Raw genomic sequence first — 24,052 nt, 5'->3', positions numbered from 1 at the left:
AGTCCTCACTTAGGTTTAATTTGTTTGTTTAGGCAGTCAACTGAAATACAGTAGTTAATTTACACTTTAGTATTTTTCAGAAACGTAGGATTTTTTTATGGACACCATAGGTAACACTCTAGTAAAACAGAGAGAGGGTGTAGAAACAAGAAAATTAAAGCTATACTCCTTTCCAAGGTTCCCTTTGCAAATTTATTAACAGTTTTGCATCTGTTTTAATGCAAGTATTGACATCAAAAGCAAAAATGAATATATACAGCACATTCTATTTTCTGAACATCCTTTAAAACCCAGAATAGAAATATTAGTTTTACTTACTTCATAAATTATTTTTTGATGTCTCATATGTTTAGCTGGAGTGGAAGTAACATCAGATGGGGACAGCCTTTCCGTCTTCGACATATTACAACAGGAAAGTACTTGGCTCTGAATGAAGATGAAGGACTTGCAATGTTAGACAGAGAGAAGTCGGACACAACATCTACTGCCTTCTGTTTTAGAGCATCAAAGGTAAATAGCATCAATGCAAATTTGTCTTAAATGTGGAGCACTCAAATACTAGATCTGAGTTGGTTCAGTGACTTTATAAATTATTTGTAATTTTCTAAATTGAAGCAATTGACAGGGATTATGCTTTTAAATACAAATGCAAACAGCCTTAGTTGAGATTAAGAAAGGTTTCCTTGAGGAAAAATAGGGAAGATTAATAAATTTTAGAGTAAACTAAACTGTTAACAGGTTAAAAAAGCAAGATTAAAAACTAATACAATGCAAGACACAGTGGTTTAATATGAATGCTTTAATCATTATAGAATCATTTTAGTTGGACAGAATCTCATTAGAATGTTATTCATTCCAGCTCTATCTGTCATAATTGAGTTCAATTGAATTCAGTTCAGATGGGCAAAATTCTGCCCTTGCTATTCTTTGTGCAGTGTGTTGATAGGTGAATTGCAAGGAAAATGTAGTCAGTGATTTCTAAACCATATGTTTTCAAACTGTGCTCTTTAGTGAGCTGCTAATTGCATGTTACTAGTGCGATCATTGTTTCCAGCTGAGAAAAACAGTACAAGAGAGAGAGAGTGAAGAATGGTTATGGAAGTGGGTGAAATTAGTAACTTTTTTTCCAGAAAGTGGTAGTTTTTTATACCAAAGATGAGGAAAAGTTTTTATGTGCTTTCATGATATTACTTAAGTAGTTGCCATAGCTGCTCCAATAGAGTTTTTTATTAAATATGAGAAGTTAAATGTTCCATGTAATTCTGAATGCTGTATGGTCCCTGAAGGGCAGTGAAAAAGAATCTTTAAAGTTAGATATATACTAGATAAAATCTAGCATTAAGGGTCTAGACAGATGCTAGACTTTTGTTAGTATAATAAAGCAAATAATTCTTTTTAGCATGTTTAAAATAACAATGTTCATTTTATTAGTGTGACTGCATAGGGTATGCTGAGAATTTTTATTTTAACCAATCAAAATAATTGAGAAACTATCAGGAAAATTCCTTAGATTGATAGATGCTCGCCAAATAGTTTTTGGTTCTTTCTTCAGTGCAAAGGCTATGCAGTGTGTATTGTACATATGATGTTGTGCAGGGGCATTTATTACAGCTGTATTTTTTTCCCATTTTGGCAAATCATGGCACCCTGGTAAGGATGGTGAGTATGCCAGGAATGCCGCAGTTACTGGTTTAACATTGTGTTCAAATTCCTATAACGTACTCACTGCCTAACTGGACACCAGCTGTCCTGCAATTTCTTAATATTCTAATCTATGCATATGAATGTGTACATTTTACGTATATAAATTTTATGTTTAGGTATGCATACTCATAAAGTAAGTAATTTCTGTTGTATTGAATAAACATACCCTATTTTCTTACTCCCTTTGTTGAGGTGTGCCTCAAAGGCACATTAGTGAAATTTGTTACAATCCCCAAAATGACTAAGGTGAAGTACAGTAGTAATTATGCAAAAGCCAATGATGACTGTGTAATGCATTCATCCCTTCTACTGTGTTTGTACATAATATGGTTGTTAATGTACATTTTTATATGGAATACAAGTTCAGTGTCTCATCATCCTAGGATTTGTGCTGTCCTATATAGAAAAGAATATTTTTATCTCACAGTAGGTTATAAATTTGCTTTTGCCTGTGCCAAGAATAAGAATAGTTGTTTATTGTCTGGGCAGGTGAGAGCTGCACTGACCCATGGGTAGAGACATTAGTGTTTCCAAAGGTGAGAGGAACAAGCAGTGATAACTCTTCCTGAAGAAAGAAAAGTGAGGTTTTGGAAGCAAATAAACCCCAAAGATTGATCTGGACTGTACGAAGGAAAGGACTCTTAAAGCCAAGTGCCTATTGCATACAGATTGAGGGGAAAAAGAACTGTAGAACTAATAGTTAGACTAGATACATCCAAGTGTGATTATCTTAATTTCTGCACCTATGTATTTGTAAAACTTTGTTTTCTCTTGTTCGTTTTCTCAATGAAGAAATATTTTCACTTGCTGGGACCTTAATATGGCATGAATTAAGGGAAATTTCAAGATAACTGTCTAATACTTTCCTATCCAGCTGTGTACAGATCCTTAAAAATAGGGTGCTGGAATACCTGGCTGTTTACAGCACTGCTGTCCCTTAGAATCATAGAATAATTCTGATTGGAAAGGACCTTGGGAAGTCATCTAGTCCAGCCTTCTGCTCCAGGTGGGGTCAACACTGAATTCAGACCAGATTGCTCAGAATATACATTGCTGTGGAGTATCCAAAAGGAAATAAAACATTTCTGCATTGAGGTATTCTTTCCAGTTTGGAAGTTAGCAAAAGGGGTTTTGTGGAAAAAAGATATTATCTTTGCCAGTAGACAGAGCTATGTGGAGTATATGAAATCCCCAAGGCTTCCCAGGAGCCTGTAACACATGACTTAAAGTCTTATTTTTCCAACAGTTGTTATCGAGAACCTTTTGTTGAAAAAAGCATCCTAGTATATATACTTCATCCTCAGTATTGTTACATACCACTTCAGCAGTCTTGTGTGTTCCATGCTTTTCAAAACCTGTTATTGCATTCATAATGTATTTACTTTCACTGTTTTGTTTCCTTTTGCTGGGTAACACTGGAAATCGAAACAAATTTTAAATTATAAAATTCAAATTAGAGTTTTCCTTAATATGCCCTTATATAAATAAGAATAGAAGGGAGCTTTTAAAAAAGTGAACGAATATGCTAAAGAACATTGTGATGCTGTTTTCAATGAAAACAGCACATGCAATATATGTCTATTTGCTGCCAGTTACTGCAAACTAAGCTGACAAGCATTGGAAATTGATGGCAACCCCCCAAATTATGCCTTTTCTTGGGTTTAATTTGGAGCTTACTTTTGACAAAGTTTTAAAATATCAACCTTTATATTTTAAGGCAATGGTTCTGTAATGCCTTGTGACCAGAGACAGCAGTTTCCCTGCAGCAGATGGAATCCTGTTTTGAAATGGGATGTTCTCATTCCAGCACAGTACTTGGCTCAGTATACTCTGCTGAGCAGAACCCTGATTCTGCTTATAAATTTCTTTGAGAATAAACACGGTGAAGAACAAGAGCAAATTTAAAAATATTTGTTTATTTAAAAATTGTTGTAGTCCAGAATTAATATTTGAGATTTCATATTTTATTTTCATGATGGTATATACAATTGACAATGAAGAAATTATTGGTGTAGTCTGAGTAAGTAACATTCTGACACATTCAAAAGTCACAGATGACTCATGCAGAAAGATCTGATATCATTTTAATATTACTGCCAGCATGTATCTATCTTAGGGGCTCAACATGGCATTAGGATGTCGTAATAGTTTAGTAGTAATCATAAAGTTTAATTTGTTTTTGGAACAAGATGATGGGTCCTTTACCTACAATTGTCTCTAAAAGTTCAAGTATTTATTTTTAAGTTCATATTTTACAATTATCATTTCCCAGTAAGCACTGTATTTCAAATACAGTATTAAGCTTTTTTTTTCTACTTATTTTATATGGGAGGAAAAAGTAGAAGGTGAAATTAAAATCACTTTTTTTTTTTTCTTGTCTACTGGAGTGTAGAAATGCATACAGCAAAGTATGTAAGTAAGCCCACTAGCAAGATAGGTAGGCTCAATGTGTCGATCCTCTGCTCTTATATTTGTAGGCCTTTTATCTTTTTCTTTTCTTAAATTGTGGTAGCCTATGGCAGTACTTTTAATGCAATAACACATGCAAAACCAAAAGATACAATTTTAATTAGCTCACGTAGGTTAGATTTAGTAAGAGTTCAGCAGTCAGGTTGTCTTACCATTCTTAGGGGTACATAAAGAAGCCCTTAAGTTATCAAGAGTTCTTTCCTTACTGTGTTTTTACAAAAAGACTGTTGAAAAATCATTGTAAAGACAGTTGGGTTCGTTTGTCCTGTTCACACTGCCATTCTTTACCTTCCTTCTATCACGTAGGAATCTATAATTCTATGAATTTTCCTGTTTTCTAAATCTTGTCCTTCTAGTACATGAAATGTCTTGTGAAAATTACATCCTTGACAGCTTTGCCCTCAAGTTCCTTTGTTCATTCCTTCTTTCTTTTTTTTTAATTTTTTGTTACTGTTATTTTTCCTTTGCCATCTTGCAGACCCATGGTGTGATTTGTTTTCTTCCTTGATTCATTCATGGCCTGAGGGAATTAAACTGAGAATAGGTTGTGAAGAGAGGGTTTTGAAGGAGAAAGTGTTTGGATATTTTGCTGCTAAGATATGTACAAATATCTAGATAAGAGATTTTTTTTTTGTCTCCTTCTCCCCGATAATCTTTATCTGACTATACTTTTCAGCTGTTAGAAAATACACCCTCTCTTTGCACACTGCTATCAAATGACTTGGCTGAAATCCTAGAGAAACTGGACAGAGCACAAAGAGCAAAACATCACGAAGAGGAATTTATGCTGTATTGCTTAAAGTGAGAACAGCCTTCAGGCCCCCAAAATCATTCTCAAGCTTTATTTCTTAAATACAAAAGATCTTGGTTTTTCTTTATACTTAGTGTCATCAAAAAGGATCAGTATTGCTCAATTTTTTTCAAACAGTAACTTAGTTAGCATCACTTGTTACCACATAATAATTTCTTTCATTGAAATTTTCTTTGATGCTTGATTCTTGATGCAGACATAACGTCTGAGGAAAATGTTTTAATCTTCAGGGTGCTACATAAAGTCAAATAATTAATTGCTGACAGTTAATGAATTTGTGTTATTTTATTGTATTTTTCATTTAATGGCCTCACTGTAAATGTGTATTGAAAGAGTTTGTCTTTATCTGTATGTTGATAGTGCAGTCCACATAAATATGATGTGACATGATCTCCCCATAGTCTTGATAATGTAATGGTATCCCCAAGGAATGTCTTGTGATTTCATTCTACTTCATCTTGGCATTATAATGCTATCTGTTTGAACTAAAATTATTGTTGAAATGTGACAGCTAAATCCCATATAAATGAAAGTAGATTAGCATAGTTAAAATAGAACTTCACTTTACTCCACAGATGTTGAACATGCAGTAAACTGAGATGAAATAAGAAAACCTCTTACACATATAATAATTTAAACTGTGTATCAATGTCTTAACGTATTTTCCTTACTTAGCAACAAATGAGCAACTGTCTACACTTAAGGTTAAGTCCATCAGCATTTGAAATCATAGAAAAATTATATAATCTAATTATGCTATTTACTTAGAGTTTTTTGTTTAATCACACACATGCACATGCATCCATAATTTGCTATTACAGAATTTGTTGCATAATTCTGTTCTTACTCCTGAATTCAGTTTTGAAAGGAAAACTTTTATTTTAAAGAAAACGATACTTACTTTTGTGCTGGAGACAAAATCCTCTGGTTGTGAATGAAGAATAATGGGATTTTTCTTGCTTCAGTGAAAATGATGCTTCAGATTTGAAATTATTTGTAATCAGAATCTGACTAATTAATTGGATAGAAACAGAAATTATTTGAAATGAAATTTAGCTGCATCTTAACAACATAAGTAACGTAAACATTGTTCACTGTTGGAATGTGTTTCAGTGAAGAATTCAATGGTTTATCCTGTTCCAGTACAGGGATTAAATGCCAGCTTTTATTTTCTCTTCTTAGGAGCTAAAAGAAAAGCAAGATTCTAGTCTTAAACGTGACATTGATGGAATGGGAGTCCCAGAAATAAAGTACGGTGATTCAATCTGTTTTGTCCAACATGTGGCCAGTGCCTTATGGTTGACTTACAAAGCACAAGATGCTAAATCAGCACGTTTAGGTCCCTTGAAAAGAAAGGTAATGTTTGAGGGTTTTTTTTTTAATTACTTGTAAAATTAATGTTAGTTGCATAACAGTTTTGGTCTGTCCTGTTTTTTGCCATTCTACCAATGTGGCAATTGTGGGTTTAATTGTTTTGTGCAGTTTTATTGAAAATGGTGTGAATGTTTCATTCTAAAAATGAAAACAATGGTGGATATTAACATAACTATGCAACTGAATAAAAACTTTGCCACTAAGAAATGTATTTAGCTATTTTTCTTGCCAGAAGAAATTATTAATTTGGGGTAATTTTTTTTTATTTTTGACACTTCAGTAAAATACAGAAATTCCTGATTTGGATTGTCAAATCACTTTTTTGAAAATCTGCATTTAACTGTTTAAGGGTGTAAACTTATAAGTCATCTTACATTCACTGGTGTTTTAGATTTTTTTAATTGAGTATATTGTATGAAATGGAAATTTAATTTGTTACTTAAGAAATGGCCCTAGAAAGTCTTCATGTTTCTTAAGGGATATTAATGAACAAGATCCTGCCAAAATGTTAGATGTGGTGTGGCATCAAGAAGGTCTTTCTCTCAGCCTTTTGGTAAGAGGGTACAAGTATATTCTTAATTAGGAGCATATGACCTGTTATCTCTTCAAATTATGTTTACATTTCATTCAGAATTAAGGGGTTTAGTACTAACTTCGCATAACTGCATCATTACTAAATGATTCTTTGATTCTGTATTCATAGGTTTTTACAACTTGAACCTATCATTAGAACATGAAAAAGGAAAAAAAAATTCATTACTGAACAGAAGTTGGAATTCTTCTGTAATTACTTGTATGTATGTACATTCACAAGAGGATACTCATACACAAGGACTGTAATATAAAAAATGAGGTCCTCAGCACACCCTTGGCACAATCTCATTTATTTATGCAACACACATGGTCATAAACGGGCAGTGAGTGCCCAACCCCTTCGATTCCCCGCAACCTGACTGTTCAAAGAAATTCTTTTTATGCCAGTCATTCAGTATTTTCTTTATAAGAGATTTAATCACACAATGATGGCCTCTTCCTTTCCCATGTCAGTATTGGCTATGGGATTCTGTTTCTTCAGAGGGTCCAATTTTGCTTCTTGAAAAGGCAACATGTAGATTCTTCCTCTGCATTCAATGAAGAATTTTGCAATAGCTTCCTGTGAAGTTCTGTATTTATTTTCCCCCAGTTTTCTGCTCAGCAGCAAAGGACTAAAAGAACCTCCGTAATTGCCTGTCACTTTTATTTCAGTCATGTTCAAAGACTCCAGAATCTTTTGTTGCCCTCTCACCTGGAGAATTCTCTCCTGTTAAGTGCATTCAATCAGAAGAAAACCCAAACTTTCTCACTTCCTGTAATTGATATTCCTGTGGAGACAAGAAACAGTTTTTCATCCTCTGCAAAATATGCTACTAGACTATAATTTTGTGAGCAAGTTTAGATATATACATCCCTTTAAATTTCATATAAAATTTATTTTTCTACAGTAAAAGTGAAGTCGTAGCTTTGTATGCATCCTCCACCATCATTTTGTCAGGAGATTTTTCACTTTCAGTCACTGTAATCATTCTCAAGCTGATCTGCACTTTTTGTAACATGCCCCAGTACCCCTAGGAGGATTGAGAAATACCTTATTTTTGCAAGAGACAAAGGGTGGGGTTTTTCACATAACCTAGCTATTATCACTGACAGCTGCTGCAAATCTATAGAGAGGAGAGAACAACTATGGGATTAATTCTGTTATAAAATACCCAAAATGCCAAGTAAAAATTTCTGTTGTTTGGCTTTGGTATAGTTTCACGTATCTAGTTATCATGCTGTCTTTGCAAGACACAAATATGTAAGAAATTCTGGCATCATTTATGAGGCTTCTGTTGCATGATTTCTGCCAGAATTTTGATCTGTTGTATCTCTCTGTCTCTGAGATCTTGGTAACCAAGGGTCCCAGACTTTGCCAGGTAGTGATTATGTTTACATCAATATTCTATTTGACATCCTTCCACTATCCAGCGTGAATGATGGATGCCTATCTTTTCAGCTTGAGAGCTTGCTTCTATGCAAGCTATGAACTCTTGCAGAGCTCCAGAATGCTAGAGCTTGGAGAACAGAGAAACATATGCTACATGTTTTGGATTCTTGTTGTGGAGACCATTGCTCAGGGTGTGGGTCAATACCAATGCCCTGCTGTATCTCAACAAGCAAGGCAGTGCCAAATGCCCCTGTATATGCAGGCAAGTGGTTTATGTGAGGAATTGGCGTAGGCAGTGCTGGATGCATCTGGCCACGATCTACTTACTGGAGTTCTAAATAGCACTTTCCTGTCATTGTGGTGTTTCTGGATGATTTAGGTGAGGTTTGGGGATTTTTTTTTTTTTTTGTCAGAGAAATAGGGAAGATTAGGTCCTTCTAAAAGACTTCTCTCTTCCCTGATCTACTGCATACTTGGGGAGAAGAGTGCATGTCGGCTACACAATGGTGAAGGTGCAATTACTTTGCAAGGCATGCCAGCTTTTATATCCTATCTGTTAAATGTTTTCATTGCTGTATCATTCCTGTAGCTCCAAAATCTGGAGTTAAATGCAATGGCCTGAGGAAACATTATCTGATTGTCAAATGTTTTCATACTAGTTTTGTGATGGGAAGAACGGTTCTTTAGTTATTGTTCAGTTAAGACACCCCAGAACCCTTCTTTATGGAAACAGTGATATTTCAGCTAACAAAGTCACCCACAGTGTGACTCAGTATGAAGTACTTGAACAAAGAGGAAAGATGACCAATATGTAAACTAGTCTCCTTTAAGATAATATTCTCAATATACTCATTCAAAAATGTCTTCCTAGTCTTCTCCATCACATTTCCATGGATTCTATGGTCCAGATAAACTCGTAGGGTGATGTTTGCCTCTTTTAAAAGCGCTTCCTCAGCATGTTGGGAGGAACAGAGCACATGTGTACTTTGGATCCTGCCAAGTATAGAAAAACATCACTTTCCAATGCTTTGGTATACCTATATGCCAGTATGTACAAAAAGCTATTGGTAAATAACTTTCCTGTTTGTGGCAGTAACCACTTGTATAACATTATTAATTTCTTTGTTAACTATTCAGTGCCTTCAGAATTACTCAGCTAACTGGGAATCTGGGCAGCAAATTTTTACTATCTCAGAGCTAAAAAAATACATTTTTTTAGTGGATAATTCAATAGCTTACATCTTGGGCAAAGAAGCAGGATAGCTCACATTTAATTCTTACAAAAGTGGTGTAGGATTTTAATGACTCAAAATGATCAAGACTTGTTTTTGTGACTGAAAATTATGCTGGCTTTTTGTGAAACTGGGTATTTTTTTAAAGGGAAAAAATAAAAACCCACCAAAGGATCTCTATTATTGCTTGAAGTTCATATGATGTTCATATCTGGTTCTGATAAGAATCCAACATAATGTGTAGAGAATAGTTAAATGAGTCAGAAGTTACTCATAAATGTTGTTGCTTCTTTAGCTGCATTGTAATTTTTATGATGTTTGTCACTCCAGCTTGATTTTCTTGTCAGTAGTCTTTTCATGTGTGAATCCTTTAGTAAATGATGCTTAAGATAGTGAAGATCTTCTTTCCCTGACAGCCAGAATATAGAAAGAGTGACATTTTTTGTTTCATTTGGAAAATATTTCATAAGCGTATATGTTTAATGAATTGTGGAGGAATAAATGTACATTAAAATGTCCTCTCTGTCTAACTTTTATGTGAGACTGACAAATTTGTAATTAATTAATAAACAGGTGTTCAGATAAAGTGATTAACAAGTAGTAGCTCAGTATATATGCAATTACTGTTTTCAGTGCAATATTAAAATAAGTTACAAAGTATTTAAAAGCACAAAGGTTTTTTAAGTACTCATTGTGATAATTACTGACTTTCAATAGGTTATATTACACCAAGAAGGCCATATGGATGATGGTCTAACGTTACAAAGATGTCAGCACGAGGAATCCCAGGCTGCTCGAATCATTCGCAATACTACAAGCTTATTCAGCCAGTTCATAAGGTAGTTGTTACCATCTTATATACGATCATGTTTTGTTTGTTTGTTTTTTAAAGTATTCTGAAATGATAAGAATTTGTCTAACGGAATTCTTATTTCCTGCTTTCAAGTATTTGTATTTAGAAGCTATTAGCAATATATTTTTACTGACTTAAGTTTGTAATTTTGATAAGTAATTCCGTTAAATAGATAAAACAGCTTATTTAAGATTATTTACATGAAATCTAATACCTTGATGCCAGAAGCAAACTGGATCATAATCCAGGTTGAAGAAAACATGCTAAATGATCTTAGTGTAACTCCATTAGGAAGTATTCTATAGTAGCTAGAATTTCACAATATTCATAAAAGGGTACTTATTTTTCTATTTTTCTTTGGTAGACCAAATATTATAGCTAACTCTATTGAAATTTGTCAAACTAATTGAAAGGAATATTGATGCCTAATACTGCTTAGATCAAAAATACAATGGGAAACCACAGCAGCCCCAAGTTCATGCAAATAAACAATAGAAGGAAGTACAAAATAGTTCTCTGCACGTCTGGGGGGAGAATACCAATTTATTGTCTTCAAAATTTGGGCTGAAACATTTTACCTATACCTTTTTAATCACCCATCCTGTTGATCCTCCTACTTCTCTTTCACCCCTCTCATCATATCTGGAAGATTTAAAGATTAAGAGCAAAGGCAATTCTCTCTGGTATATGCAGTATAACAGATTATATGCAGTAACAACAATTAGGGCAGAAGGCTAACTGTCAGCTGAGAAGGTAAAAGGAAAAACTTCTTAACTTCTCTCTGTCAGCTAAATTATTATGTGAGCATTCCTAAATCTCCTGTTTAAACCAACATGTTTATTTGCCGTGGAATGGGTTTACGGGTATTCAAAGTCAGAAACAGCATCTCAGCAGAGAGACAGTGACTATATCTGATTTTAAGAAATAATTCAAGTTGTGGTTCTAAGACTTTAGAATAGAATAAATAGAATTACCTTCTGAATAGTATTTATCTTCCAAATCTTTGCTGTACTAGAGGGCAATGCAGTTAGTACTTATACCTCAGTAAGAATTATCCAAGATTGGGCTGTTCCAGTAACTGTATACTAGAACTCAAAAACTAATGTGGAAACAGTGATGCCTATTTCCACAGATCAAAACACCAAAGCCCTTCGATACCTGGGCGTTGTGAAACATGCAATATATGAGTACCCTAAGCATGGAGTCAATACTACAATGGATATTAGAAAGTCAGGGAATTTGAACAATTTAATATGATACCAGACTTGCTCTGTCATAATCTTGATTTATTAAGAAGGTTATTTGAAGAGTTGTACTTTTTAAGTAGTTGCCTAATATCCTCGTGGCAACACAATACCTTTCTTTTAATGGAAAAATACAATCTTGGCCAATAGCAAAACAAATGTGTTGGACGTGAATATCATTTAAAGCAGTTTATCTGACTTTGTATGTTGCTGACTGAAGAGCCTTCGCATCCCCAGGAGATACTGAATCTTAATGAACCATTGACAAAATGAGCATGAAAAGATACTGTATTTATCACATTTCATCCCTAGTTTGGTTTTCTGGAATCAAGCCTGTATTTGAACAATATTATTTATGAAATAGATTTTCTGAATCAAAATTTGACTTGCTTTCACCATATTAATGCACTCACTTCAGTTTAAATTATTCCAGTCCTCTTGAAGCATATGTTGTGCTTGAAAAGGTTTGTTCTACTGCTTTATATCATCTGGCTTGTCAGTTTGTACAAAACTGGTCAGAATGTTTTCTGTCACTTACCAGTTTAGCTTAATTTTGACAGACCTAAGTTACCATTAAGTTTGAGACTTTGCATGGAAATAGATGTAAACTGATTGTTCTGATGAGGGATTTAGTATTCGGTAGTGAAGGGAAGTACCATGAAAACTGTCTATGTGGTTGTATTTGACTTTTTGAATGATACCTTTAGCTATGTTAGTTTGAAAATATGGGACAATTTGAAGCATAATTTTATTATGCTATTTCTTTTGTTACTTTTGTTCCCCTTCCCTCATTCTTTAGAGTAAATTATTCATGACATTTATCTTACATTACTAAATTTACACAATAATAGGTCTTTAACACAAGCAAGACAAAGATTTTCAATTCTGTGAAAGTTCCATATTTCCTTCACTATAGCTCTTCCATACGATAGGCTTTTGTCTGAAGATCTTTAGGGTAAAATACAATTCTGTGTAAATGCATATTCATTTATAATTGCTGAGTTCAATGCCTAAGAATACACAATGAAATCGGTAAGAATGTATGGAGTACTGAAGAAACTATTTTTTTATAGTGCTTGGCAGAAGTTTTAGTTATGATAATCAAGTGGTCATCCTTGTATTATTGCCTGATAGATGAAAAAATACAGAAAAATGAGTTTATAATTAAGAATTTGCTTCCACAGAACCCAGCATATGAGACTGCATTTAAAACATCACTTCTTCAGTATCACAAGGGACTACACTACTCCTTTGTGTTTCTTCTGCTGAGGATATAAAAAAACAGAGCTACCTCTGCCAGAAATTAGCTCCTCCTAGATTATACTTTTAAAAATAGTGAGTCAGACCCTGAAAAATTGGGTTGTCATCCAAGACAGACCAAATGCTTGAAGAGGAAAGAGACATTATTTTACTGGCAATGGAAATTCCTTGAAATGCTTCTTATTTTTAAATTCCACCCTTCTTTATCTCTTATATAGAGTTGACACAGAAGACCTAATTGATGGTTAGGATTACCTGTTATTTTTGTGTTCTTTGTCTAGAAGACTGGGCGTGTACAGCCTCAATAACTGGTACTATTTTAGTCCATCAGCATGTTACGCGTGTATCATCAATAGGATTTAAAGTATCTAAAGAAAAACAACTATTGTAAGAAAGAACTTCGGTACATCTTTCATCTCTGTTTCATCTTTTTGCTGATTTACATTGTTTCTTCTGCTCATTTTTTCAGTTTTTTTAATCATTATCTCTCTTTACATCAGTGCAGAAAGGGAAATGTGATTCTACTTCAGGAAGCTCTGAGTGCTGGGCACCCAAATGATATATGTCTGAATGATTTGCAATTCAGATCAGCTGTTGCTCGTGTACATATGTCATATGTATAACAAGACTTGATTTAGATACCAACAGAAAATAGGCTGCTATATGATACTCTAAATTACAGTGGGAAAATGAATAACGCTGCCAGTCTTTCTCATTGTTTTCCATAGTGGAAACAACAGAACACTATCACCCACTGCCCTGCCTATTGAGGAGATGGCTCAGACTCTGCAAGACCTGATAACTTACTTCCAGCTTCCCGAAGAAGACCTGGAACATGAAGATAAGCAAAGCAAGCTTCGGTCACTCAAAAACAGACAAAATCTATTCAAAGAAGAGGTACAGAGAGAAGAATTGTTACATTATTTTAATTTTAAGTGTATCGTGTTGCAAACATTGAGAAGACCCTAAACATTATCATCTGGATACACGCATATGATTTATAATGTAAAGTTCTGTAGCTGGAATATATAATAGACTGTAATACCGTATGATAACTTGCTGTTACGTATTTTTCACTTCCACACTTGTCACAGGCCACAAGCTCTCTCTCATAAAATTTAGTCTTAATACTTCTGAGCATCTTTAAATAGATGCCATTTTAAAAAGAAATGATTGTGACAAGAAATTTCTTTTTCTCTCTATGAAGTTATACAGTCTGGATACCCCAAATGAATAATAGAACTTGGATCAATGATAGATGTTATTTCTGATGTCTTTTCTGTCCACCAGGGTGTGAAACAGAAACTTTTTATCTCTAGAAACTGGAAGAATGCTAGTTTTAAAAAAGGATATGTATTACATAATTGTAGAATTGCTCCTCTCTGAAAATGGAATAATTACACTTCTGTATAAATAGGAAATATATTTTACAATGTTTTTAGACATGTTTGGATTGCTTGCAGGTTTTCAATACTATTTTAGTCTCCAATCGAACTGAAGTTAGAAATCTAGTCTAGTATTTGGACTTGTTTGTTTTACAGATATTTTATTGGATAGTAAAATTTCCACCTTTTTTAATCAACAAAAATTCCTTTGTATATAAATTTAAAGTGGTTTTTTTTTCCTATGTAAGGAAGCTTTTATGTAAAAAAGAGCCTGTTCACAAAAATTATAAAATCCTTTGTTGTCAGCTTTGTTTATTCCTGACTTTTATAATACTTAGCTGAGTAGTCAGCTTTGTTTATTCCTTGCTTTATTTATTCCTTACTTTTTATAGTACTTAGCTGAGTAAGGAACAGTATAGAATCATTCTCTACAATTCTGATATAGAAAAATACATATTCAAATCTTGTAAGCACAATAGTTTTGTTGTTTTTTTTTTTAATCTAAGATGATGCAACTTTTAAATGTGTACAGGAAAAAATCTTTCAAAAGGACAACAACAAATGCTTTTTCATGTACAGTTCCCTTTCCTCTCTGTCATATGCATTTAGGGAATGCTGGCACTAGTTTTGAATTGCATTGATCGCTTAAATGACTACAACAGCACAGCTCATTTTGCAGGAATTGCAAGAGAAGAACATGGTACAGCATGGAAAGAAATTTTGAATCTACTTTACAAATTATTAGGTAAGTTCTTCAATAATCTGCTAATGTAAAAAAAGAGGCTATGTATTTTTTTTATATTCTACTTGCTGTTTCACCACCAAATAATACTTTCTGTGTTATTCATTCTATCATGCAAATCACAGAATTTCTTTCATATACTTACTGATATTTATTACAGAGAACAGAGTTTATTGAGCAATGATACAGCAGAAAAATAAATCTCAGCTAGGAAAAAGACAGGTGCAGCATGTCAAATGCGTATCTTTTTTCTTTTTTTTCTTTTTTTTAATGTACCTGTGGTATGAAATAGGCGTGAATTATTATTTTAAAAATTAGAAGAACTGGAAAACAGTCTTTATATATGAAGCTGAAGAGAAGCCTAAAAGTCGTAGTCAGAACTTGTAGGTCTGCTGAATCTATGTTTGTCACTTGAGGCTTAGATTTAAATGATAATAAAAATAATTACATAAAACAGAAATTAAATTTTTTTTTCAATTTCAATGCCATGCTTTCTAGAGCTAACTGCTTCTGTGTTGTAGTAGAGCCAAAATGATAGAGTAGAAGTATGTATATGTGTATTTCTTTAAATCACTAATTTGATACCTTAGTTGCATAATTCCTCATACAGGAGAATCTTGTCTTCTGATGGAATTTAAATACATTCTAATTTCATTACAAAGAAAGTTAGTCCTGAACTATAGTAAAATATGCAAGTCGAGAGTTAGGACAAGAATAACAAAAAACAGGGGGAGTGCTTTGAAGCATGAGGTTATTCACATAGCACAGACATGCAGATGCTTCTGATGAAATCTTCTCATTGGTTTAGAAAGTAACGAGATACCATTGCCTGCATTTTACTACAGTCTTATGAGTTCAAAGAAAAGTAGGATGAAAAAAACCTCTTTAGTGTAGGCCTTTTCAGATTTTGTCTTGATTTTGTTCTGCAGGTATATCTTGAACACACTTGTTCTGTTGTAATAAATACGAAGTTAATGCTTCATAATAAAAATACTTGACAATTGTATACAAAAGGCTTTTTTTGTTTTTCTAAAATCAGTAACAACTTCTGGAAGAAAAAAAATCAGCATTGCTTGAAATACTTGAATGCTGATAAACTTTCAAAGTGCGGTCAAATAACATTGTGTTTTGCGCTGCTGAAGACTAAAAGCTATCCATTTAACATATTTTAATCAGAAAGTAGAGCTAAAGAGCAGTGCACCCAAGCTGCACTCGAGCTTAAACTTCTACATGTGATCTTCCCGCTCATTGGTGGGAAGAAATAGAAAAAGAATTCTCAGCTTCTTGATAATGACACTGCTTGACATTTGCATCAAACAAGGGCGGTGAATAATTTCTATTTAAATTTAACAATAAAATAAAACATAAATAAAACATATTTTTTGCTGAAATTCTTGCTTATCCCGTAGACCACTGCCAACTTCAAAAACTACATGCTCTTTAGAAGTTATGTCAGTTGCTGATATTCAAATTAATGAAAATCTTAATTCTTTATTACCTTAACATATATATATTTAGGATTTGTCTGTTTATTATTTTGTGCAGTTGTTACAAAAATTGTGTTAAAATATAATATGATTAACATTGGTGATTTTAAAAGGAAATGTCCTGTGTAAATTTATACCTTGTGTTTTTTTTTTTTCCAGCTGCTCTCATTCGTGGCAACAGAAACAATTGTACTCAGTTTTCCAGTAACCTGGATTGGCTAATAAGTAAATTGGACAGATTAGAATCTTCCTCAGGTGAGATTCACTTTTATCAAGGTAAATTAACTATCAATACACCATACACAGCTGTCTTACATTCTAAATATCAGAGCAGTTTTCCTTGAAAACAACATGCATTAGAAAACAAATACACTGCATTTTTTTATAATTGAGCAAAGCATTACATTTAAACAGACATTTTTGTGGCATTTTTTGGTTCCATACATTTGGTATGTGCAATACCACATCCAATCAGTGTTGAATGTGACTTCGGTGAATTAATGGATTGGGTCAGACAGTATCAAGACTACTGTCCCATTGCTAGCGAATAACACCAGGGCTGTTTGTGGGCACAAGTACAAATATATATATATATATATATATGTATGTATGTATGTATGTATGTATGTATATGAGAGAGAAGTTTTTTATACTATGGGGTGTTCAAGAAAATATCGAAATACTATACAATGCTCCCTACTAAAATCTTTATCTCTCTCATTGAAAAGAAGGAGCTAAACTTGCATTTTTCTCAAGTGGTTTTAAAATTGTGGCTATTTCCAAAAGAAAACAGAAATTAACAGCTTCGTAATGCATTTATGTCTAATGTGGTTCACATCATAGTCATATGAATACTCTTTAAAAAGTGTTTTCATTCTTTTTTTAAGGTTGGAGAAAAGATAGCATCTCTTAAGATACTCTGTTATTTACTGAGCTTTTAGATTGTGTTCAGTTGCACAGATGATTTAATGACAACATTATTTCTGTGGCCTTCATACAGGTATTTTGGAAGTGTTGCACTGCATCTTGATTGAAAGCCCAGAAGCTTTAAATATAATAGCTGAGGAGCACATCAAATCCATTATTTCATTGTTGGATAAACATGGGCGCAATTACAAGGTATGTTTGGAAAAACGAAGGATGTATTGATAATCTTACAATGATTTGTGGAAAAAAAACAGAGAAATGTCTACATGGAAATACCTTTAAAGGAATAAAATAACCTTGAAGTACATCTGCAAAATTGCTTTGTTGAGATTAAAAAATGTGCAGTATATAAATGCTTTTCAGTTTCAAATACAGCAAATATGTCTGACAAGCAAATAGTTAAGAAATATTGATAACCAGTCAGAACTTTGAATTTGCTGAGAAAATGAAGCATTCTGGTGGCTGTAAGCATGTGGACAGAGTAGCTTTCCTTGTGATGCAGGGCTCTGCAGAAGCAGAGTTGTACTTGCAACAAGACAGAACTAAATCCTGCAAAGTCATTCCTAACTTGAGTAATAATAATAGTAGCAGAAAAGAACAAAATAAAATGAGAAATGGGAAAAATAATCCAAATATCTGAAAACACAGGTGTTCAGAAGAAAGAAAAAAAACCTGAGTTATACCAGAAGAAATAATGGTGGAAATTAATTTAGACATCAATGTGCAATTTATTATGACAGAAGAAGGTGAACACAGTTTCTGGCTGCGATCAGGATGACTTCACAACACAGAGGAGGATATAGTTTTATGTGTGATTTTCTGATGTGAGTTTCCTTCCTCAATTAAAATTTTATATGAAAGACTGATAACCTGGAGGAAGAACAAATAAAGTCTTAGTGAGCTGAAACTACTGATTTACAAGAGAAGGTAATACAGAGAACCTAACCAACTACAGATATGGAAAAGGAGAGAAGTATTTTTAAACATGGTTAAGGAATATGTACTCATATAAGTAGGCATAAGAAAAAAGTTGAAATTACAGCAGTGAGGTTTGCTTACTATTTTTAGCTGTTAGGAAGATTATTGTGCTGTGCCAGTCACCTGCAAAGAGAATCTTTCAGCTGGAGTGTCTTAATGTAGACCTCATAGTTAGAACTTAAAGCAGAAAAGGAAAATGTTGTATACAGGAGAAGAATTAGACTGGGTAACAAATTTGTGCATTTCCATTTGTAATGTCTTTGACTAAACATCAGTAAGTAATGAAGTGATGTGAAGTAATGAATTTATTTGTTACTCTGAAAACAATGTATCTTGTTGTCCTGCCAGATTAGAAATCCTGTTGTGATTTAGGAAATAAGGAACAGTAATATTATTAACGAAAATTGTCTTGGAAATTATTGATTTGAAGGATTTTTTAAATGAAAAGCCTTGTGTCAGAAATATGGTCAGAGAGTGCATAGAGATTATTTAAACAGTTTATATGTAAATTCTGAGTTATTGGTAATCATTAATGATATTAAGACACTTTACAGCTGATTACTGATCAGAGTTTCTGTGGTTATTTAAGTTACTACCTCTGTCCTTCTGCTAGAGGTTTCTAATGGAGATGGTAGAAAGGAAACTGCATGGGCTGGGACAAGCGAAGTTCACAATATATTAGCTTAAACTGCTGTTGAGGGTGGGTTTGTGCTAATCCACTGGGCAGAGAACAGGAGCGGCTAAAATGAATGTTCTGTTCTGCTGCTCCTTGTGTTGTACAACAGTTTTGAAAATGGTAATCAACAGTGTGAAGATGGTTCTTTGTCTTGGAGATGGTCTGTAAGAGTTTAGACCATTTGGGCTCATTGCTCAATGATTGCTTGTCAGAGCTCAAGTGCATCTTTAAGCTTCTCTGTTTTTTCCAAAACTGTGCAGCTTTGTCCCTCAACATTAAACAACACTATGTTACTGTGTTCTCTCTTTCAAAACTTTTTGCTCCAGTAATCTGTAGGAGAATTATGTCAACCTCTTTTTCACTTTTCAGACTGTGACCAAAAAGAAGAAAGCTGAGATTTCAGAATAAGATCTTTCTGAAACTCTGTTTTGCTTTATAGTGAATTCTTTTAAATGTTTTTAATTTTAAGAATAAATGGATTACTTCTTATATTGAAAATATGCTTTCAGAACAGATTCATAAGCAGCCTGAGAATTGCAGTTGAGAATTGTCCACTAATTTTACTCAGAAAGTTTTTTGGGCTGCAGTAAATTTCATTTTACATTTCAAATTTTTAATGAGATTTAACTTAAAAAATTGTAAATAGTTGACATACAGCTGTTATAGCTTTGCTTTTTTCTAATCAAAATGAGAATAAGGAATCTCAAAGGAAGGGGTTTTGAGGCATTTTGCAAACCCTGTGTTCTGAATTTGTGTTCCACGAATATTTGATATCCTCTATCAGCAGTACAGACTACACTTGGTCCATATATGTGAAAAGTATTTAGAAAACAATAATGATAATGTGTATTATATTCCTTCCTTTACATCTATTCTGAATGTAAATTAAGCTAACAACTGATTAATAGTATATGCAGCTGCCTTTACTTGACTTTCTTCTGATTTTTTCTTTTTTAAGGTTCTCGATGTGCTTTGCTCTCTCTGTGTCTGTAATGGTGTTGCAGTTCGTGCCAATCAAAATTTGATCTGTGACAATCTATTGCCTAGAAGAGACTTACTCTTGCAAACACGTTTGATTAATGATGTGACAAGGTATAGTGACATGTTTTATTCTTATATTAGGAAAAAATGGAACTTGAATGTCTTCAGTAATTGATTGAAGAAAACACTGTAACCTAAGAGATGTTCCACAGCTTTCAATATTGAGACACACACTTTAGGAAGTGTTTATGTATTAACTTCTGAAAAAACCGTTTTTACTAACAATGCGGCAGTTCTGATGGAAACTGTGCTCAAATAGAAATTGCTAATTAATAGTAAGATCTGTTCTGAAATGGAGAGATGAAAGTTGCTTGTTTCTCATTCAAAACAGAGCATGGCTGCATGGCTTTACCTAATAATTATTACAGAGTATGTAAACATACTGTGAAGCACTTGTGTGTTTTAAGAGGGATTCGATTTCCTGGCAACCTCACTCCTGTTTTTTTTATTCATCTTGTTATTCCTCTTTTGACCATAAGTTTTTCAAAGCATGGAGCCTATACCTTAGAAGATGATTCTACAGCAGCTTTATAGTCATAAAATGGGTCACTATTTTAAATATTATAAGCAAAATGTGGACATCTACACTCTTATTGTATTTGCAAAGTGAATTTGACTATTATACAGTAATATAATTCATATGTTGCATTTTAGTTTTACACTAACTGGCTTACATTTTCTTTCTTAGCATAAGGCCAAACATATTTTTGGGTGTTGCTGAGGGCTCTGCACAATACAAGAAGTGGTACTTTGAGTTAATAATTGATCAGGTTGATCCATTCTTGACGGCAGAACCCACCCATTTACGAGTTGGATGGGCCTCTACTTCAGGTTATGCCCCCTATCCTGGAGGTGGAGAAGGATGGGGAGGCAATGGTGTTGGCGATGACCTGTACTCTTATGGTTTTGATGGCCTTCATCTGTGGTCTGGTAAGTACTTTGTTCACTTCCACTTAGTCTTACATGTAGGAGTTACATACCTTTACCTTCAGTACTTCTGCGTATACAGCATGCTGTTTTATAGTGAGCTACATTCAGAACTCCAGGATACCATGAAGTTATTTAGAACTTCAGATCAGACTTCTTGTCTGAGATTTTAGTCAATATTGAATTATACCAATTAGGCTTTTTAGCAGATAGCTTCTGTTTTCATAATTTTGGTCAAAAAATGGCGTTTTCCAGATCTAGATCAATACTGACTGAAGTCTATCTGTTCAAAATCAATGGATGTATTGATCTCAGACAAATTCATTGTATATGGATCTACATTTGCATTATTCTTTCACTTTGTATCTACAGTTAAAGTAAAATGACATTATTATGCTCACACCTATTGATAGATTTAATAAATTGAGTTTAAATTTTGATAGTTTCATAAAAGATAATTTCGGCAATTAGAAATAAGAATTGCTACACTATTACCAGCTTCAGTTGTTTTTAGAACCTAAATTTCCATAGTGTAATATCAAACTGAAAACTGTAGTTGCTACGCTGTTTCAAAAATTATTTTTCATATTATTATCGAAGATAGGCTTCGCAGAAAAAATAGAGGTTTTTCTAGGAATGCTTCTTAATGTGTGTAGTAATCTAGGAGACTCTCAATTAGTACTGCAGTGAAGTGGTTACAATTGCAGTTTATAAAGAAGAAAGTTAATGGATGCCAGCAAATGCATATTTTGTGGATACTTAAGAATCAGTGGCAGTAAAATTGTGGTCTTATTAGCCATTCTTTGTTAAAGCAAATTGAAGATGTTAGTGGGCTAAGTTAATGAAAAAGTGGAAGTCACCGCCCATGCAGTCAGGTATATTTGAGTAAGAGCTCTAGAAGAGTAAAAGGAGTTCACAGGAGGCTCATCTGAAGTGTTGCAGTTCAAATAATTTTTGTAATAATGAGTGTGTTATAAAGAATAACCACCGAGGAAAAAGGAGAAAACAGAAGAATCTGATTAGGATGCTTTGGAGAGGGATTAGTGAGAGCCCTCTGGGGCACTTAGCTGGAGAGCGGCTTTGGAGCTATGAGCAAGGCTGTTGTTTTTTGTGTGGTTATCCTTCCCCCAATACTATATCCAGGGAAAGCAAACTAGAATATACTTCTTGTAAACAGACAGACTTGTCACAGAAGAATACGTTTTGACTGTGTCAATGTAAGTTCCAATAGAAACAACCAGCAAAGTGCTATTGGCTAATTGTAGGAATTAAACGGCAACACAGGAAATACTGATGGTTGGTTTTGGTTTCTTAAAGTTCCTCAACACTCTCTAAACAAGGAATATTTCAGAGAAGAAATAAGGCATAAGGCTATAAAATAGGAAAATATTTAGGTAATTAGTTGTATACCCTTGATTACATCATCTACTATCTTTGTAACATCATTCTTAATCAAACTACCAACAAGTAGTGAAAGGAGAAAGAAAAGCAGTAGGAAGCGAAACAGTTGCTAAAATTTCTGGAAGATTTTACAAATGTATTCTACTTACATAAATATTTAAAACAGAGCTCTGGCGATTAGGTTTTGTACCTAAAATGTGTAACAATCTATCTTAATTGGTAAAGGTCTTTCATTCATGTAGAAGATTTTGTTAAGAATATAGATGAAACTGGAAGATCACCTTTTATTAACATTGTATTAATAAGGTCCAAAATTGCATTTTCTCTGGCTTATATCTTTGTTAATCATAAATTGTTTGAGAGCAAATTTTGTTGACTGGATCTCTGCCCCAAAATAGAATTGAGTTGAAAACTGAGTTCATTTTCCGGAATGAGGTGAGGATATTTTTTTCCAAAGTTAGACAGTTCGGGCCACCTTTTCTCGGAAATGTTCAAACACTGAGTTGGGAATGTAACATTTTGTTGTAAAGGACATTTTGTAACAATTCGTTTCACCAGGAATTTAGCTTTCTATGTTTCCTGTAAAAGTCTTTTTAAATTTGTTCAAAAGACTTAGAAAAATCTTCTCTATCAGCACACTCTCTAGATCTGTCTTAATTTAACAGTTTTGTTTCTCAAGTGTGTAGCCATCCATGAGCATTCAGAAGTTTGGGGGGAAAAAAAAACACATTATTTTAGTTCTTGTGTGTACAATCTTTAATTGTGAAGTAGCATGTTATTTTTTCCTTCCAGTTCTCTCTTGCATACAGTAAATGATGGTTATTTTTTAGCTTGTTCAATTTGTGGCTTGTGCTTTATTTACTGTACACTATTCAAGGCAGGTAAGCAAAATCACTAATTTCCCCAAATTTCTTAGTGCCTTGAAATGCCATATACAGCTAAGTACTCTTTAATTGCTCAGAAAAGAATAGTGTGGGGCCATGCAATTAAAAGGTGTGTTGTAAATAAGGCATACATAAACGCACTGAATTCGATTTTATGGCCTTAATTCTAACATTTCCTAATTTGTGCCTGTTTGACTTTTCAATTATATTAGCATTGTTCTAGCATAGGATTTTGTATATAAAATATCTCTGTGTGTGTGTGCACACACATAATTCAGTATTTTTTTTCAGCACTACTGAACAATTCTCAAATGACAGAAATAATGATTTTGGGGAGTAGGCTGGGAGACATCTGTAACATACTCGATTAGCAATGGCTGGATAAATCATAATACAAAACACTAACTGAACCTCAGAAATACAGTGCTGGAAAGTCTCTTAAATCTCATCTCCTGCAGTAAGGGAAAACGCTACTTAAACTGTCCTGAACAATTGTCTTGACTTGTTCTTGAGAAGTTCCAACACAATAATTTGGAACAGTGTTTAACTGCTTAATTAGACTTGCTTTACAGTTAAAATACAATGTTTGCAAGAGAATTGTTTTGAAAGAGATTTGAAAGAATATCTGAAGAGATATTCCTTGGCTAAAAATATACTCAGAAACTCAAGTGTGATTGAAAAACTGCAGTTATCT

At 33.7% G+C, this 24,052-nt stretch overlaps 1 protein-coding gene across 1 annotated transcript in view; it reads left to right on the top strand.

Moving 5' to 3' along the window:
- Positions 1 to 24,052, top strand: part of RYR3 (ryanodine receptor 3) — a 254,392-nt gene that overhangs the window by 83,889 nt on the left and 146,451 nt on the right. Inside the window, exons 11-19 of the mRNA XM_087746608.1 lie at positions 354 to 510; positions 6,167 to 6,340; positions 10,271 to 10,392; positions 13,639 to 13,807; positions 14,905 to 15,040; positions 16,684 to 16,779; positions 17,525 to 17,643; positions 20,064 to 20,197; positions 20,835 to 21,076. Coding sequence (XP_087602734.1) covers positions 354 to 510; positions 6,167 to 6,340; positions 10,271 to 10,392; positions 13,639 to 13,807; positions 14,905 to 15,040; positions 16,684 to 16,779; positions 17,525 to 17,643; positions 20,064 to 20,197; positions 20,835 to 21,076 — 1,349 coding nt within the window. The remainder of the gene's footprint in view (positions 1 to 353; positions 511 to 6,166; positions 6,341 to 10,270; positions 10,393 to 13,638; positions 13,808 to 14,904; positions 15,041 to 16,683; positions 16,780 to 17,524; positions 17,644 to 20,063; positions 20,198 to 20,834; positions 21,077 to 24,052) is intronic.

Source organism: Nipponia nippon, unplaced genomic scaffold (genome assembly GCF_047370975.1).
Source record: "Nipponia nippon isolate SJK-2023a ecotype South Korea unplaced genomic scaffold, ASM4737097v1 scaffold_10, whole genome shotgun sequence".
Lineage (NCBI taxonomy): Eukaryota > Metazoa > Chordata > Aves > Pelecaniformes > Threskiornithidae > Nipponia > Nipponia nippon.
The sequence above is the reverse complement of the archived record's forward strand: the minus strand, read 5'-3'. Positions and strand labels throughout refer to the sequence as shown.